General features: G+C 56.7%; 1 protein-coding gene across 2 annotated transcripts in view; it reads left to right on the top strand.

The window, feature by feature from the left end:
• The first annotated feature begins 2,493 nt into the window (after positions 1–2,493).
• ATP9A (ATPase phospholipid transporting 9A (putative)) overlaps positions 2,494–14,063 on the top strand; it is a 132,452-nt gene continuing 120,882 nt past the window's right edge. The window contains exon 1 of one of the 2 annotated variants that reach the window (XM_062204366.1): positions 2,494–2,780. In XM_062204366.1, coding sequence (XP_062060350.1) covers positions 2,494–2,780 — 287 coding nt within the window. The remainder of the gene's footprint in view (positions 2,781–14,063) is intronic. The other variant, XM_062204367.1, reaches the window with a different exon arrangement.

Raw genomic sequence — 14,063 nt, 5'->3', positions numbered from 1 at the left:
CTCCTCCCCTGTGCAGTACTTGTGATCTTTGAGACTCAGCTCGCAAAGATGTTGGGATGACAAATGTGGGCCTCCCTGCAGGTTTCAGCTGCACACGGCTCCCTTAGAGCCGCTGGCCCTCAGCTGTGCGTTTGTGGTCTTCTTGCTCTTCTCTGGTGCCCTGTGTCCCCTGGAGCCAAAGATGGTACAGTGCCTACAGCTGATCCAAGGAGAGTGGGGCTGGAGAGGCAATGCCCCAGAGAGCGGTCAGGAGCAGGTGGGGCCTGCGCTGAGGCCGCAATGGGCGTGGCTAAGCGTTTACACTTCCTCCACTCCACAGGAGTTTATCGGGAGTTGACTGGGTGCCTCGCTAAGTGTGGGGGGCGTTGTCTGGAAGCCGGGGAAGCAGGAAGCCAAGCAGACCAGGTGTGTTGGCAGAAGAATGCTAAGTGCAGTGCAGACGCTTTCTCTGGGACCAGTCGCACTTCCTGGCGTGGGAGCCCCATTACCTCCTCCTCCCTCTGCTGGTGGAATGTCTGGTGGCTCCACCCTGTGTAGCAAACAGGTCAAGAGGAGCCACGCCCAGCAAGAAGTAGCATCAGGTGAGACTATTTAAACGTTTGCTTTAGGGGCAGGTGTTCTTGCGTAGTTGGTTAAATGTTAGCTCGGGCATCCCGTAGCAAAGTTCAAGTCCAGTCCGGCTGGCTCTTCCACTTCCAATCCAGCTTCCTGCTACTGCGTACCCTGGGGGGCAGTGGGTGATGGTTCACGTGCTTGGGCCCCTGCACCATTTGGAAGGCCCGGATGGAGTTCTAGGTTCCTGGATTACACCTAGTCCAGGCCCATAAATAAACATTAAAAACCAGGATTGCTGTAGTTGCAGTTTATCAGTTGGAATGTATTATTACCTCTTGCATCTGAGGCTCTTTAATTACTTTAAAAAAAAATTTTTTTTTTTGACAGGCAGAGTGGATAGTGAGAGAGAGACAGAGAGAAAGGTCTTCCTTTTTGCCGTTGGTTCACCCTCCAATGGCCGCTGTGGCCAGCGCATCTCGCTGCCACAGGAAGCCAGGAGCCAGGTGCTTCTCCTGGTCTCCCATGCGGGTGCAGGGCCCAAGGACTTGGGCCATCCTCCACTGCCTTCCCGGGCCATAGCAGAGAGCTGGCCTGGAAGAGGGGCAACCGGGATAGAATCCGGCGCCCCAACCGGGACTAGAACCCAGTGTGCCGGCACCGCAAGGCGGAGGATTAGCCTGTTAAGCCACAGCACCGGCCTAATTACATATTTATTTTTAACCTCCCTCCTTCCCTTCCTTTTTTCCTTTTTAAGATTAATTTATTGGGGCCGGCGCTGTGGCGCAATGGGTTAACACCCTGGCCTGAAGCGCTGGCATCCCATATGGGCGCTGGTTCGAGACCCGGCTGCTCCATTTCCAGTCCAGCTCTCTGCTATGGCCTGGAAAAGCAGTAGAGGATGGCCCAAGTCCTTGGGCCCCTGCACCTGCCTGGTTTCAGATGGGTACAGCTTCGGCCATTGTGGCCAATTGGGGAGTGACCCAGCGGATGGAAGACCTCTCTCTCTCTCTCTGCCTCTCCTCTCTCTGTGTAACTGATTTTCAAATAAATAAATAAATCTAATAAAAAAGATTTATATATTTCAAAGGCGGAATTACAGAGACAGGGAGAGCCAGAGAAATCTTCCATCAGCTTGTTCACTCTGCAAATGGCCTCAAAGGTCAGGGCTGGGCCAGGCTGAAGCCAGGAGCTTCATCCAGGTCTCCCACGTGGGTGGCAAGTGCTTGGGCCTTTTGCTGCTTTCCCAGGAGCACTAGCAGAGAGCTGGACCGGAAGTGGAGCAGCACCTGGGACTCCCGCGGGTGCTTTTATGGGCTGTCCACTCCACAGGTGGCCGCCTAACCCGCTGCACGCCCCCCCCCCCCCCCTTTCTCCTCTTTCCTTCTGCTCCCCAAGCATTACTGGGCCCTTGCGAAGTTGTGGGTCCTACACGGTGAGTGTGAGTGCGAATGACTGTGTGCAGCGGGTCTGGGTGGAGGAGGCAGGGGTGTGTGCGAGGCTGGGGCCTGAGCGAGGGGCACGGGTTCAAGTCCCAGAAGGGAATGAAGCTGTGCGGGTCTGTGCGTGTGATGGTGAATTCCGGAGTCCAAGCGCAGGGCGAAGCTGAGGGGCCTGAATTGCTGACCGCGCCACAGCGGGTTGATTGCTGGGCAGGGGGCGTGTGGCAGGCTGCGCGTGTGAACATGAACCTGCAAGCGAGAGAACCCGGGTCCACCGCGAAGGTCGGATTTTGGGGGTTGCGGCGGACGGGCGCGCGCGCGCACTGCGGGCCGTGGGCGGGGGGCGCGTGGCCGGGTGGGCGCGCGTGGGGGGCGCGCGGCGCGGGCCGGGGGCGGGGACACTGCGGCGGCAGCGGCGGCGGCGGCGCGGACACAGCCCGGCCGCCCCCCGTGGCAGGCGCGGCGCGGAGCGGGCGGGCGCGGCGCGGAGCTCGGGCCCATGGTGCGCCCGTGTCCGTCGGTCGGGCCGCGCGGGCGGCTCCGCGCGTGGCCCGGCGCTCGCGACCTCGCCCCTTCGCTGCGGGCCCGGCCCGCCCGCTGCCGCCGCCTCCTCCCCCGGGGCGGCGCGGCGCCGGCGGGCGGCGGCGCGGAGGCCGGACCGGGCGGCGGCCCAGGCGGCGCGGGGGGCGCGGCGGCCAAGGCGGGCTGCGCCGCCGACATGACGGACAACATCCCGCTGCAGCCGGTGCGCCAGAAGAAGCGGATGGACAGCAGGCCCCGCGCCGGGTGAGTGGGCCCGGCCGCCGCTCCTTTGTCCGCGCCCTAGCCCCGCGCTCGGCGCGGCCGGGCCTGACAGGTCGGCCGCGCCCGGCGCCATGAGCGCGGCCCGGGTGGCGGCGAGGGTGTGGGGCGGGGGTGGGGTCCGCAGGGCCCCCAGCCCGGTCCCTTCCCTGCTGGGCCCAGGCGCCCGGCTGCCTTGCGCCTTTGGAAACCCCGAGAAGCCGGGCCCGCCCAGCGCTGTTTACATAGCGCGCTGAATTAGGAGCAGCCGCGCTTTGGAACCGAGTTATTGTTTCGAAAACGACTCCTTGGCGCTGTGAGCACGGTTGGGTCGATGCCGGGCCGTGCTGTGCGCGTGGAACGTTCCTCGCACCCCGGGAAGGGCTCCGCTTCTGGGGGGGGGGGTCTCGGCCTCCGCCGCGGGGTGGCCCTGCTAGGCTGCGCGGAGACCACCTGCGGTCCGCACGGCTGCCGGCCTGGGCTGGGCCCGGCTGCAGCCCTAGAGGGTGGGAGGAGGCTTCCATCGGCCGATGGATGACGCTGCTCCCCCACCCGGGGGTCGGGGGACATTGGGGGAAGGAGCCCCAGGGCCGGGGCGGGGGCTGCCACCTGCTGTGCCCTTCTCGCTGCCGCAGGGCCGCGCGCAGAGGCGGGGGCTTCCTTCCCTGGAGAGGGAGAGGGACGGGCGGAGTCTGCGCCCTGCCGCCATCCCGCGGGGAGGCTGGCGCTGAGGTCTGGGGGCTGTGGCCTCGCCACTTACCTGGTGGGAGGAAGGGGGGTGGTGCAGACGCAGAGTCCCCCGTTCCGCCCAGCCCCGCCAATCAGAGCTCCCGGGGGTGGGGCCCGGAGCTGTGCGTGTTCGCGGGCGGCCCAGGTGCGGCCTCCGCGGCCCGCCATGGCCCTGCGCGTCCGGTGCTCTCGGGGCGCCGGCCCCGGCGGCCCCCAGTGCGGCGTCGGTTGCTCGGGTGGGCAGGGCGGACCGCGGGGGCGGCGTCCACAGGTGTCCGAGGAATGGTGCCGGTTGCCATCTTGCGGGGTCTTTGTCCCTGGCTTCCCGGAAAGCTCGGGCGCGGGCCTCACTGCGGTCCTCGGAGCAGGAAGAGGCGGTGAAGGGGTGCGGGGCGGACACCGCGCTCCGGCTGCCCCGGCCCCCGCCTTCCCTGCGGGGAATCCCGGCTGGTGCGCGCACGCTCAGTATTTTAACGAGTTAATTCGATCAGTGGAGGCTGAAGTCCTGTCATTACGAATTCTAATTCGTGCCAGGAATGATGATCGGACGCCTACTGTGTGCCATGGATGAGGCGGGGGTGGGGTGGTGGGGGGGGGGGATGGAGGTGCAAAGATGAATTAAACTCGGGCTGCTCCGCAGGTGCGGGGCCGACCCTGGCTGTGTCTGAAACCAGCCTGGGAGCTTGGCTGCCACCCGCTGCCCCTTGCTGGGTCCCTGGAGTGAGAGCCCGGGGCCGGACTTGGTGTCCGCCGTCAGCGCTGTGTGTTCTCAGGGTCTCCATCCGTGGGTTTAAGCAACCACCGAGTAAAAATGCTGGGAATACATTGTGTCTGCCATTCGCTAAGCAGTGCAGTGTAGCAGCTCTTTACTGGCATGGATGTAGTATAGGGTGTGGTAGTCTTCGGGGATGACCTGAAGTCGGGGGAGGATGTGGGCAGGTTATGTGTGCGGCTTTATTTAATTTTTTAAAATATTTATTTATTTGAAAATCAGAGTTACACAGAGAGAGGAGAGGCAGAGAGAGAGAGGTCTTCCATCCGATGGCTCAGTCCCCAATTGGCCACAATGGCCAGAGCTGGGCTGATCCTGAGCCAGGAGCTTCTTCTGGGTCTCCCGCATGGGTGCAGGGGCCCAAGGACTTGGGCCCTCTTCTGCTGCTTTCCCAGGCCATAGCAGAGAGCTGGATGGGAAGTGGAGCATCCGGGTCTTGAACCAGCGCCCATATGGGCGTTAACTCACTGTGCCACAGCACCGGCCCCATGTGCTGTTTTATATAAGGGATTTGAGCATCCTTGGATTTTTTTTTTTTTTTTTTAACAGGCAGAGTGGACAGTGAGAGAGAGACAGAGAGAAAGGTCTTCCTTTTGCCGTTGGTTCACCCTCCAATGGCTACCGCGGTAGGCGCGCTGCGGCCGGCGCACTGCGCTGATCCGATGGCAGGAGCCAGGTGCTTCTCCTGGTCTCCCATGGGGTGCAGGGCCCAAGGACTTGGGCCATCCTCCACTGCACTCCCTGGCCACAGCAGAGAGGTGGCCTGGAAGAGGGGCAACCGGGACAGGATCGGTGCCCCGACCGGGACTAGAACCCGGTGTGCCAGCGCCGCAAGGCGGAGGATTAGCCTAGTGAGCCTTGGCGCCGGCCGCATCCTTGGATTTTCGTGTGTGGGGGTGATTAGGAAGGAATCGCCACTGATACTGAGAGGCCATTGTACATTTTTGAAAACTCCCAGTAATGTAGTCATACTTGTGATTCAACCTATTAGAGAAAAATGCTAGTAATTATTTTAAAGTGATCCTGACTGTGCTAGAAATATGTACCATTGATGTAGAGACCCAGAGGGAATGGTGCAGATAATAATGTTGTAAAGAAAATCATGTTAAAATGGAGGCTCACACCCTCTTGAGAGTACTTTTGGAACTGATTTATTTCCTGAAGAGTGACAAGAGTTCAGATCCAAGCGCTGTATGTGGAGTGTCAGGCACTTGCCTGTGTTTTCTTGTATATGATCTGGTTTGTAGGACCAGCAGTGTGAGGTTGGGAATCTTGGAATACTTTGGAAGCAGAGAGGTGGTGGCTTCCTGAAACGTGACCAGGCAGATGAAGAAGAAGAACCTGGTGGGTGTGGGTCAGGCTTTCTGCTGGGCACTGGACTTGAGTGGCCCTGGGCGTTTGGGGCTACAGACGAGGAAACCAAGATTGAGTCAAGTTACATACTTGGTTCAAGGTCACAGACACAGTGGCTGAGGAGCTGGACTTGCACCCGGTCTGCTCATGTCACCTGGTGGAGCTGGGCGATGAGGCTGGTGAGGGTTTGGGGGGGTTTGTGGTTAGAAAACAAAGGCAAGGTGCCGGGGTCCCAGGGACAGTGTGGTAGTGCTGCCATCAGTCTGCTTGTTTGCTGGAGGACTCCTCTGGCTCCGCGCCTGCTCTCAAGGCAGGGACCACCCACATCCGGATACTGAAAATAACATCGGAATGGTTTAGTTTGGAAAGGAGAGGTCTTTGCCCCACATGGCAGGAAGCTGTTCTAGGACATCATGACCTTTCCTCTGGCTGAGTGGGGTTCGCCTTGGTGAGACGCCAGAGGTTGGATTTTATGAACCTGGTCTCCGTAGTCGGGGGCTGAGCTGGAGCCCAGGCTCTGCCGCTTACAAGCTGTGTGATGCTGGGAAAGTTTCTTTACCTCGCTGGGTCTCAGTGTTTTTCTTCTGTAGGGTGGGAATAACAAGAAGTAGGTACGCTGTGCAGGATTGGGTTTTTGATGTTTTTTATTCACAGAGTTATTTTGAGACTTAATCTGTGTACAGTGCAGAGCAGTAAGCACTCAGCACACTAGGTTTGCCTGTGGGTTCTCCTGCTGCCCCGAGAGGAAGGGCCTTTGATGGAGAGAAATTCAGAACTATTATGGACCAAAAAAGTTATGAATGTCACTGCTCTTGCCTAATTCAGGGAAATGAATAACTATTTATTTTTCTTAAAGGTTTGTTTATTTGAAAGGCAGAGCTACAGAGAGAGAGAGAGAATTAGAGACAGAGTGCTCTTTCATCTGCTGGATTACTCCCTGATTGGCCACAATGGCTGGGGCTGGGCCAGACTGAAGCCAGGACCCCAGAACTCCATTCAGGTCTCCCATGTGGGTGACGGGGACCCAAGCACTTGGGTCATCCTCTGCTGCTTTCCCAGGTACATTAGCAGGGAGCTGGCTTGGAAGTGGAGCAGCCGGGACTCTAACCTGGTGCATATATAGGATGCTGCTGTCACAGGCATTGGCCTAACCCGCCGTGGCACAACACTAGCCCCTAAGCTCCAAAGTTGTAAAAGAAGCAGAAGAAAACCTGTGCTCTTGCCTTGGGGAGGGGTGAGCTCGTTCTTAGCCCACTCTCGTGCCTCTCGCTGGCCCAGAGACCTTTGCCGGCTGATGGGGTCCACTCTGCGCATCTTAGCTGTGTGATCTGTGTGCATTCATGGGGGGATTTGGGGCGTGGGTGCCAGGAGCAGGGGCTACCAGGCCAAGGGACGACAGCTCAGGTCCCTCTGTCTGCCTGTTCTCTTTCCCTCAGCCTGGGTGTCTGTTTAGGTAGCGTGTGGCTTCTGAGATGACTTACTTCATCTTTAAACATGAGAGTCATTTTCTTGTGGAGTTTTATATATATATATATATATATATATATATATATATGTTTATATTTAAAGATTTATTTATAAGTTACAGAGAGGCAGAGGCAGAGACGAGAAAGATTGTCCATCTGCTGGTTCACTCCCCAAGTGGTTGCAGTGGCCTGCTGGGCCAATCCAAAGCCAGGTCCAAATGTTGCTTCTGGGTCTCCCAGGCAGGTGCAGGGACCCAAGCACTGGACCATCTTTCGCTGCTTTCCCAGGCCATAGCAGAGAGCTGGAACAGAAGTAGAGCAGCTGGGTCTCGAACCGGCACCCATATGGGATGCTGGCACTGCAGGTGTTGGCTTTACTCTCTATGCCATAGTGCCGACCCTAGAAGTTACATTTTATGTTTTTTGTTTGTTTGTTTTAAAGACTTCTTTATTTGAAAGGTGGAGTCACAAAGAGAGACATAGGTAGAGACTTAAAGAGCTCTTCCATCTGCTGATTCACTCCCCAAATGGCTGCAATGTTCAGGCCTGAGCCAGGCCAAAGCCAGGAGCCCAGAACTCTATCCAGGTCTCCCACAGGGGTGGCAAGGGCCCAGGTTCTTGGGCCATCGTCTGCTGCTTTCCCAGTCGCATTAGCCAAGAGCTGGGCTGGAAGTGGAGCAGCTGGGACTGGAACCAATGTGCTGAAATGACATTGCGGGCAGTGGCTTAACTCACTGTGCCACAAACCCTGTTCCATAGTTTGTATTCTTTTATGTTATGGTCCGTCAGGGGCAGCCAAAGGATCAGAGAAAAAGCTTGGGAAAGAAAACAGAGTTTGTTACACTCCCAGATCCTGGGGACAGAAGGTGCACATGCCGGGCCACGTCACACTGGGACAGGTGAGAGCTGCCAGGGTGGTCAGGAGGCAAAAGATGGGAGCCAGGGAATGGTGCAGGCCGCGGCTTTGTTGGGATCTCCTCAGTGCCAGCCAGGTCGGGCAGGGTGAGCGGCGTCGGGTGGCTAATGTCACTGATCCCCTGGTGGGCTCTGGGCTGTGCACACCGGCCGCGTCTGCTCACCTGGGCCCTGGTCCTGGGATGATTCAAGCAGAGCACTGCTCTCTGCTGGGAACAGGAGGCCTTGAGGGGGTCTGTCCCTGCTGGGGTGAGGCTACATCAGAGACAGGCTCCTGCCAGGAGCTTCGTGCTGCCCAAGCATTGGCACCTGGGAGGGGCGGTCTCTCCCTAGCCAAAGAGGTTCTTTACCACGTCAGAACTGATAATACATGGAAGACTTGAAAATATTTTCCATGGGGCTGGCATTATGGTGCAGCAGGTCAAGCTGGCACCTGTGACGTTGGCATCCTGTGCTGGGGCATTGGTTTGAGCCCCTATCACTCTGCCTTTCCAATAAATAAATATTTAAAAGGTTACTATATGTAAAACTTATGTATGTGAAAATTATATAAAGATGCAAGAGGTCAATCTCTCTCTCTCTCTTTTTTTTTTTTTTAAAGATTTATTTATTTGAAAGCAGAGTTACAAAGAGGGGGAGACAAAGAGAGCTCAATCTTCCATCCGCTGGTTCACTTCCCAAATGGCTGCAACAGCCAGAGCTGGGTCAGGCTGAAGCCAGGAGCTTCATCCGGGTCTCCCATGTGGGTTCAGGGGCCCAAGTATTTGGGTCATTGTCTGTTGCTTTCCCAGGTGTACTAGCAGGGAGTTGGATCTGAAGTGGAGCAGCCAGCACTTGAACTGGCGTCTGTATGGGATGCTGGCAGTGCAGGTAATGGCTTAACTCGCTATATCACAACACCAGGCCCAAGAGGTCAATCTCTTTTTTTAAGGATTTATTTATTTGCATATTTACTTGAGGGAGAGTTAGGGAGGGAAAGAGAGAGAGGTCTTCCATTGTTGGTTCACTCCCCAAATGGCTGCAACAGCCGGAGCTGGGCCGATCCAAAGCCAGGAGCCAGGAGTATCTTCCAGGTCTCCCACGTGGGTGCTTTCCCAGGCACATTAGCGGGGAGCTGGACTTGGCGCCGCAGGCCCATGCTTAACCTCCTACACCACAGCGCTGGCCCTGAGGTCAATCTCTTCATGGAAGGGAACCAAGTAATGAAATCTGGAGTATTCCAGAGGTTACACAGGCTGTGTATGGCGGGCAGAGAAATGGCCGCGGAGCGTGTGTGTGCTCTCATCACCTGTGGAGCTCTTAACGTTGCCCTGCAAAGAACCTGAACGACGTGAGGAAGTGGCTACACCCCGGAGTATCCCCAAGGGCTCGTGTGACCACTCAGTGCTCAGCTGGGAAGGGCGGCGGCAGGCGCATGAGCATCGGAGGGATCCCGAGATGCCGCGCTGCGGGCTCAGAGGTGGAGGAAGGGCCAGGTTGGCAGCCTGGCGCAGCTGGGCAAGGCGAGGAGGTGGGTGCTGCCCAGGGGCTGCTGGGAGAGCTGTGAGGTGGCACATTTGCACTGTTTGGATGGTAGACTTGGAGGAGACTCACTGTCCCACGCAACCTGTCCCAGGCAGGGGCTGGGGGCCTGGGCAGGGAGGGCCTGTCCGGTGGACGCCTCCAAGGCTTTCTTTTACTTGAGAGCACGAACGTCCATCCGGCCACGTTTGTGTGATGCATCACCTGACCGAGGAGGAGAAAGCAATGTTCCTTCAGGACCTGCAGGGCTTTGGCTCTGAACTGCTGCTTTGTGGCCTGGGTGTTGTTTTTGTTTTTGTTTGTTTTTTAAATCCTTGTTTTACTGATTAGGAAACCAAGCTGGAGCAATTAGTGGGGGCCAAGAGTGGGTGGGGGCAGCTAATGACAAGTCAGGGGAGTGTGTGCAAGCCAGGGGAGGGGCTCTTCCCTGGGGAGTCAGGGCTGCAGCTTTCTCTGTATAATTGTTCTTCCTCCTGGAACAATGAGGATTTTTGTTTGTTTTTTGCCCAGGGCCTGCAGGATGGAGAGTTTGGGGTGGCCATTGTTTAAAGTGTGTGTGTGTGTGTGTGTTTAGAGATTCATTTATTTATTTGAAAGGCAGAGTTACAGAGAGGCAAAGGCAGAGTGAGAGAGAGAAAGAGAGAGAGAGGTCTTCCATCCTCTGGTTCACTCCCCAGATGGCTGCAACAGCTGGAGCTGGGCCAATCCAAAGCCAGGAGCCAAGAGCTTCTTCTGGGTTTCCCATGTGGGTGCAGGGGCCCAAGGACTTGGGCCATCTTGTACTGCTTTCCCAGGCCACAGGAGAGAGCTGGATTGGAAGTGGAGCAGCTGGGACTAGAACCGGCGCCCGTATTGGATGCCAGATGCCAGCACTGCAGGCAGCGGCTTTACCCATTACACCACAGCGCCATCCCCAGGTATATTGTATTATGAAAAGTTCTATGGCCGGCGCCGCGGCTCACTAGGCTAATCCTCCGCCTTGCGGCGCCAGCACACCGGGTTCTAGTCCCGGTTGGGGCACCGATCCTGTCCCGGTTGCCCCTCTTCCAGGCCAGCTCTCTGCTGTGGCCAGGGAGTGCAGTGGAGGATGGCCCAAGTCCTTGGGCCCTGCACCCCATGGGAGACCAGGAGAAGCACCTGGCTCCTGCCATCAGATCAGCGCGGTGCGCCGGCCGCAGCGCGCCAGCCGCGGCAGCCATTGGAGGGTGAACCAACGGCAAAAAGGAAGACCTTTCTCTCTGTCTCTCTCTCACTGTCCACTCTGCCTATCAAAAAAAAGAAAAAAAGAAAAAAGAAAAAAAAAAGTTCTATGTTTAAAAAGAAAAAGAAGAGGCCGGCGCCGTGGCTCAACAGGCTAATCCTCCGCCTTGCGGCGCTGGCACACCAGGTTCTAGTCCCGGTCAGGGCGCCAGATTCTGTCCCGGTTGCCCCTCTTCCAGGCCAGCTCTCTGCTGTGGCCAGGGAGTGCAGTGGAGGATGGCCCAAGTGCTTGGGCCCTGCACCCCATGGGAGACCAGGAGAAGCACCTGGCTCCTGCCATCGGATCAGTGCGGTGCGCCGGCCGCAGCGCGCCAGCCGCGGCAGCCATTGGAGGGTGAACCAACGGCAAAAAGGAAGACCTTTCTCTCTGTCTCTCTCTCTCACTGTCCACTCTGCCTGTCAAAAAAAAAATAAATAAATAAAATAAAAAATAAAAAAAAAGGAAGAAGAAGAAAAAAAGAAAACAGGATTGTCGGTTATAATTTAAAGTCCTCAGGGCAGGCTGTTGGCTCAGGGGCCCTGTAGTGAAATGTTTAGATTCAGAGGTTACAGAGGCTGTGACTGGTCTGCCAGTTTTGTTTTTAAAGATTTATTTTTATTTGAAAGGCACAGTTAGAGAAAGAGGGAGAGACAGAGAGAGAGGGAGAGATAGAGATCTTCCATCCGCTGGTTCTCTCCCCAGATGGCCGCAGTGGTCTGGGCTGGGCTGGGCTGAAGCCAGGAGCCAGGAGCCTGGAGCTGGGCCAGGCTGAAGGAGCTTCATCTGGGTCTCCTGCCATGGGTACGGGGTCCAAGGACTTGGGACATCTTCCTCTGCTTTCTTGGGTGCATTAGCATGACTGGACTGGAAACCGAGCAGCCAAGACTTGACCCAGTGCTCACATGGGATGTGGGCGTCCCACGTATGGGTAGCTGGAGTGCCATAATGCCACCAGCTGGGACTTGAACCGGCGCCCACACAGGATGCCAGCGTTGCAGGTAGCAGCTTAACCGTTCCACCACAATGCCTGCCCCTGGTCTTGCTGTTTTACTCCTGTGTGTGTAACCCTAGGCCACTGTTGTGTCCTGTGATACCTCAGTTTTCTGTTCTGCAAAATGGGGACAGAGAGTGCTGGTGTTGTGGGGCCCAGAAGTGTCTGACACACCGCGGACCAGGCCCAAGCCTGCTGCAGTTTCTTGTCCTGGGTGATGTCAACTCTTTTTTAAAAGCAACTTTAATTCATTTGGAAAGCACAGAAAGAGATCTCCCATCTGCCGGCCCACTCCCCAGATGCCTGCAATAGCTCGAGCTGGACCAGGCTGAAGCTGGGAGCTGGGAGCTCCATCTGGGTCTCCCGTGTGGGTGGCAGGGACCCAGTCACCTGAGCCATCCCCTGCTGCCTCTGGGCTGTGACCAGCAGGAAGCTGGGATTGGAAGCAGAGCTGGAACTCAAACCCAGGCACTCTGACGTGGTGCAGGTGCCCTGAGCCTCGTCTTAGCTGCTGTGCCAAAGGCCCGCCCCGGCTCCTCCCCTTTCTGGAACATTGCACAGGGCCTGGCTGAGCACGGCCTCTGGCCAGACAGTGGCCACAGAGGACCCAGCTGCCCTGGAAGTGAACGTGGACTCCATAGAACGTTCCTCAGGTTCCTGATGCCCCGGGCCCAGCAGTGACACGCATTGCACTGTTGGGTGAAAGGAAAAGGCTGCGTGTGGGGGCTCTCCCTGAGCAGCGTCTGTCTGTGTGAAGTCCGCACTTGCTGTGGGAGCTGTCGTTCTGGTCTGTGGGGTTGAAGTGCCCATTCTCTCCCTCGTGACAGAGGCAGCGTCAGGCACTGTCCTGGTTTTTCACGGAGGTTGTGCTCTGGGCTCTGCACCGTCTCTCCTCCGGGAGCCAGAGCAGGCCTCTGGCCAGCCGGGCGTCCGGAACCTGTTTACAGATGCCACATTAATGCCAGTCCTTGGCTCGTGAACACCGGACTCCTGGCCAGCGGCACCCTGCAAATGGCGTGTATTCCCTAAGGCACACCGCCGCCGTCTTGTGTGTGGGGGTGCTCCGGCCCTGCATGGGGGAGCTGTTTAAATCAGGAACATTCCTGAAAACAGCACAAACATGCAAAAAACACGGCCCTAAATAGCTCCCCACGGACTCTTGGCTCCAGCGTGAGAGCCGTGAGCATTTTGCAGCACGCGGGTCCTGCTGGAGCTCAGCTGGGAAGGGGCAGGGCCACGCAATGATTGCTGTCCTGTCTGTGAGTGACGGGGAAAGTGACTTGGGGATTGGTTGTGGGCTTCCAAATGGGAGGCGTAGGTGAATTTGCAAGTGTGGAAGCTGAGTAATGAGGATAGACGGCATTGTGTGTGTGTGTACACGTGTGTGTGTACACGTGTGTGCGGGACAGTGCGTCCTGTGTATCTGCAGCTTCAACATCCATGGATTCAACCAACTTCACTTTATTTTAGAAAAAAAATTACATCTGCACTAAACGTGTAGGCTTATTTTTTCATGTTATTGTTCCCTAAATGATACAGTACAGCAACTGCTTATAGAGCGTTACGTTGTACAATGTATTACAGTCACCTAGAGGTGATTTACGGTGTATGGGCAGGGGTCAGTGCTGTGGCATAGGGGGTAAAGCCACAGCCTACAATGCTGGCATCCATATGGGAGACCTGACTGCTCCACTTCCGATCCAGCTCCCTGCTAATGTGCCTGGGAAAGCAGCATAGATGGCCTAAGTGCTCAGGCCCCTGCACTCATGTGGGAGACCTAGAAGTTCCATGCTCTTGGCTTAAGCCAGGCACACCCCCAACTGTTGCAGCTGTTTGGGGAGTGAATCAGCAGATGGAAGATCTCTCTCTCTCTCCCTCTCTCTCTCTCTCTGTCTGTCTCCCCCTTTCTCTCATTCTCTCTCCCTCTCCTCTTCCCGTAACTCTGCCTTTCAAATATATAAACATTATATTTTTAAAGATTTATTTGAGAGGCAGATCTTCCATCTGCTGGTTCACTCCCCAAATGGCTGCAAATGGCCAGAGCTGAGCCAGTCCAGAGCCAGGAGCCAGGAGCTTCATCCAGGTCTCCCACACAGGTGCAGGGACCCAAGGACTTGGGCCATCTTCCACTGCTTTCCCAGGCCATAGAGGAGCAGCTGGGACATGAGCTGGTGCCCTTGTAGGATGCTGGCACCACAGGCAGAGGCTTAAACCTACTGTGCCACAGCACAGGCCCCAAAACTAAATCTTAAAAAAAATAAAGTGTATGGGAGGATGTATGTACATTACATGCAAATATGGC

The sequence above is a fragment of the Lepus europaeus genome, chromosome 10, assembly GCF_033115175.1.
Source record: "Lepus europaeus isolate LE1 chromosome 10, mLepTim1.pri, whole genome shotgun sequence".
In the NCBI taxonomy this organism is placed as follows: domain Eukaryota; kingdom Metazoa; phylum Chordata; class Mammalia; order Lagomorpha; family Leporidae; genus Lepus; species Lepus europaeus.
This window is presented reverse-complemented; position numbering and strand designations above follow the sequence as displayed.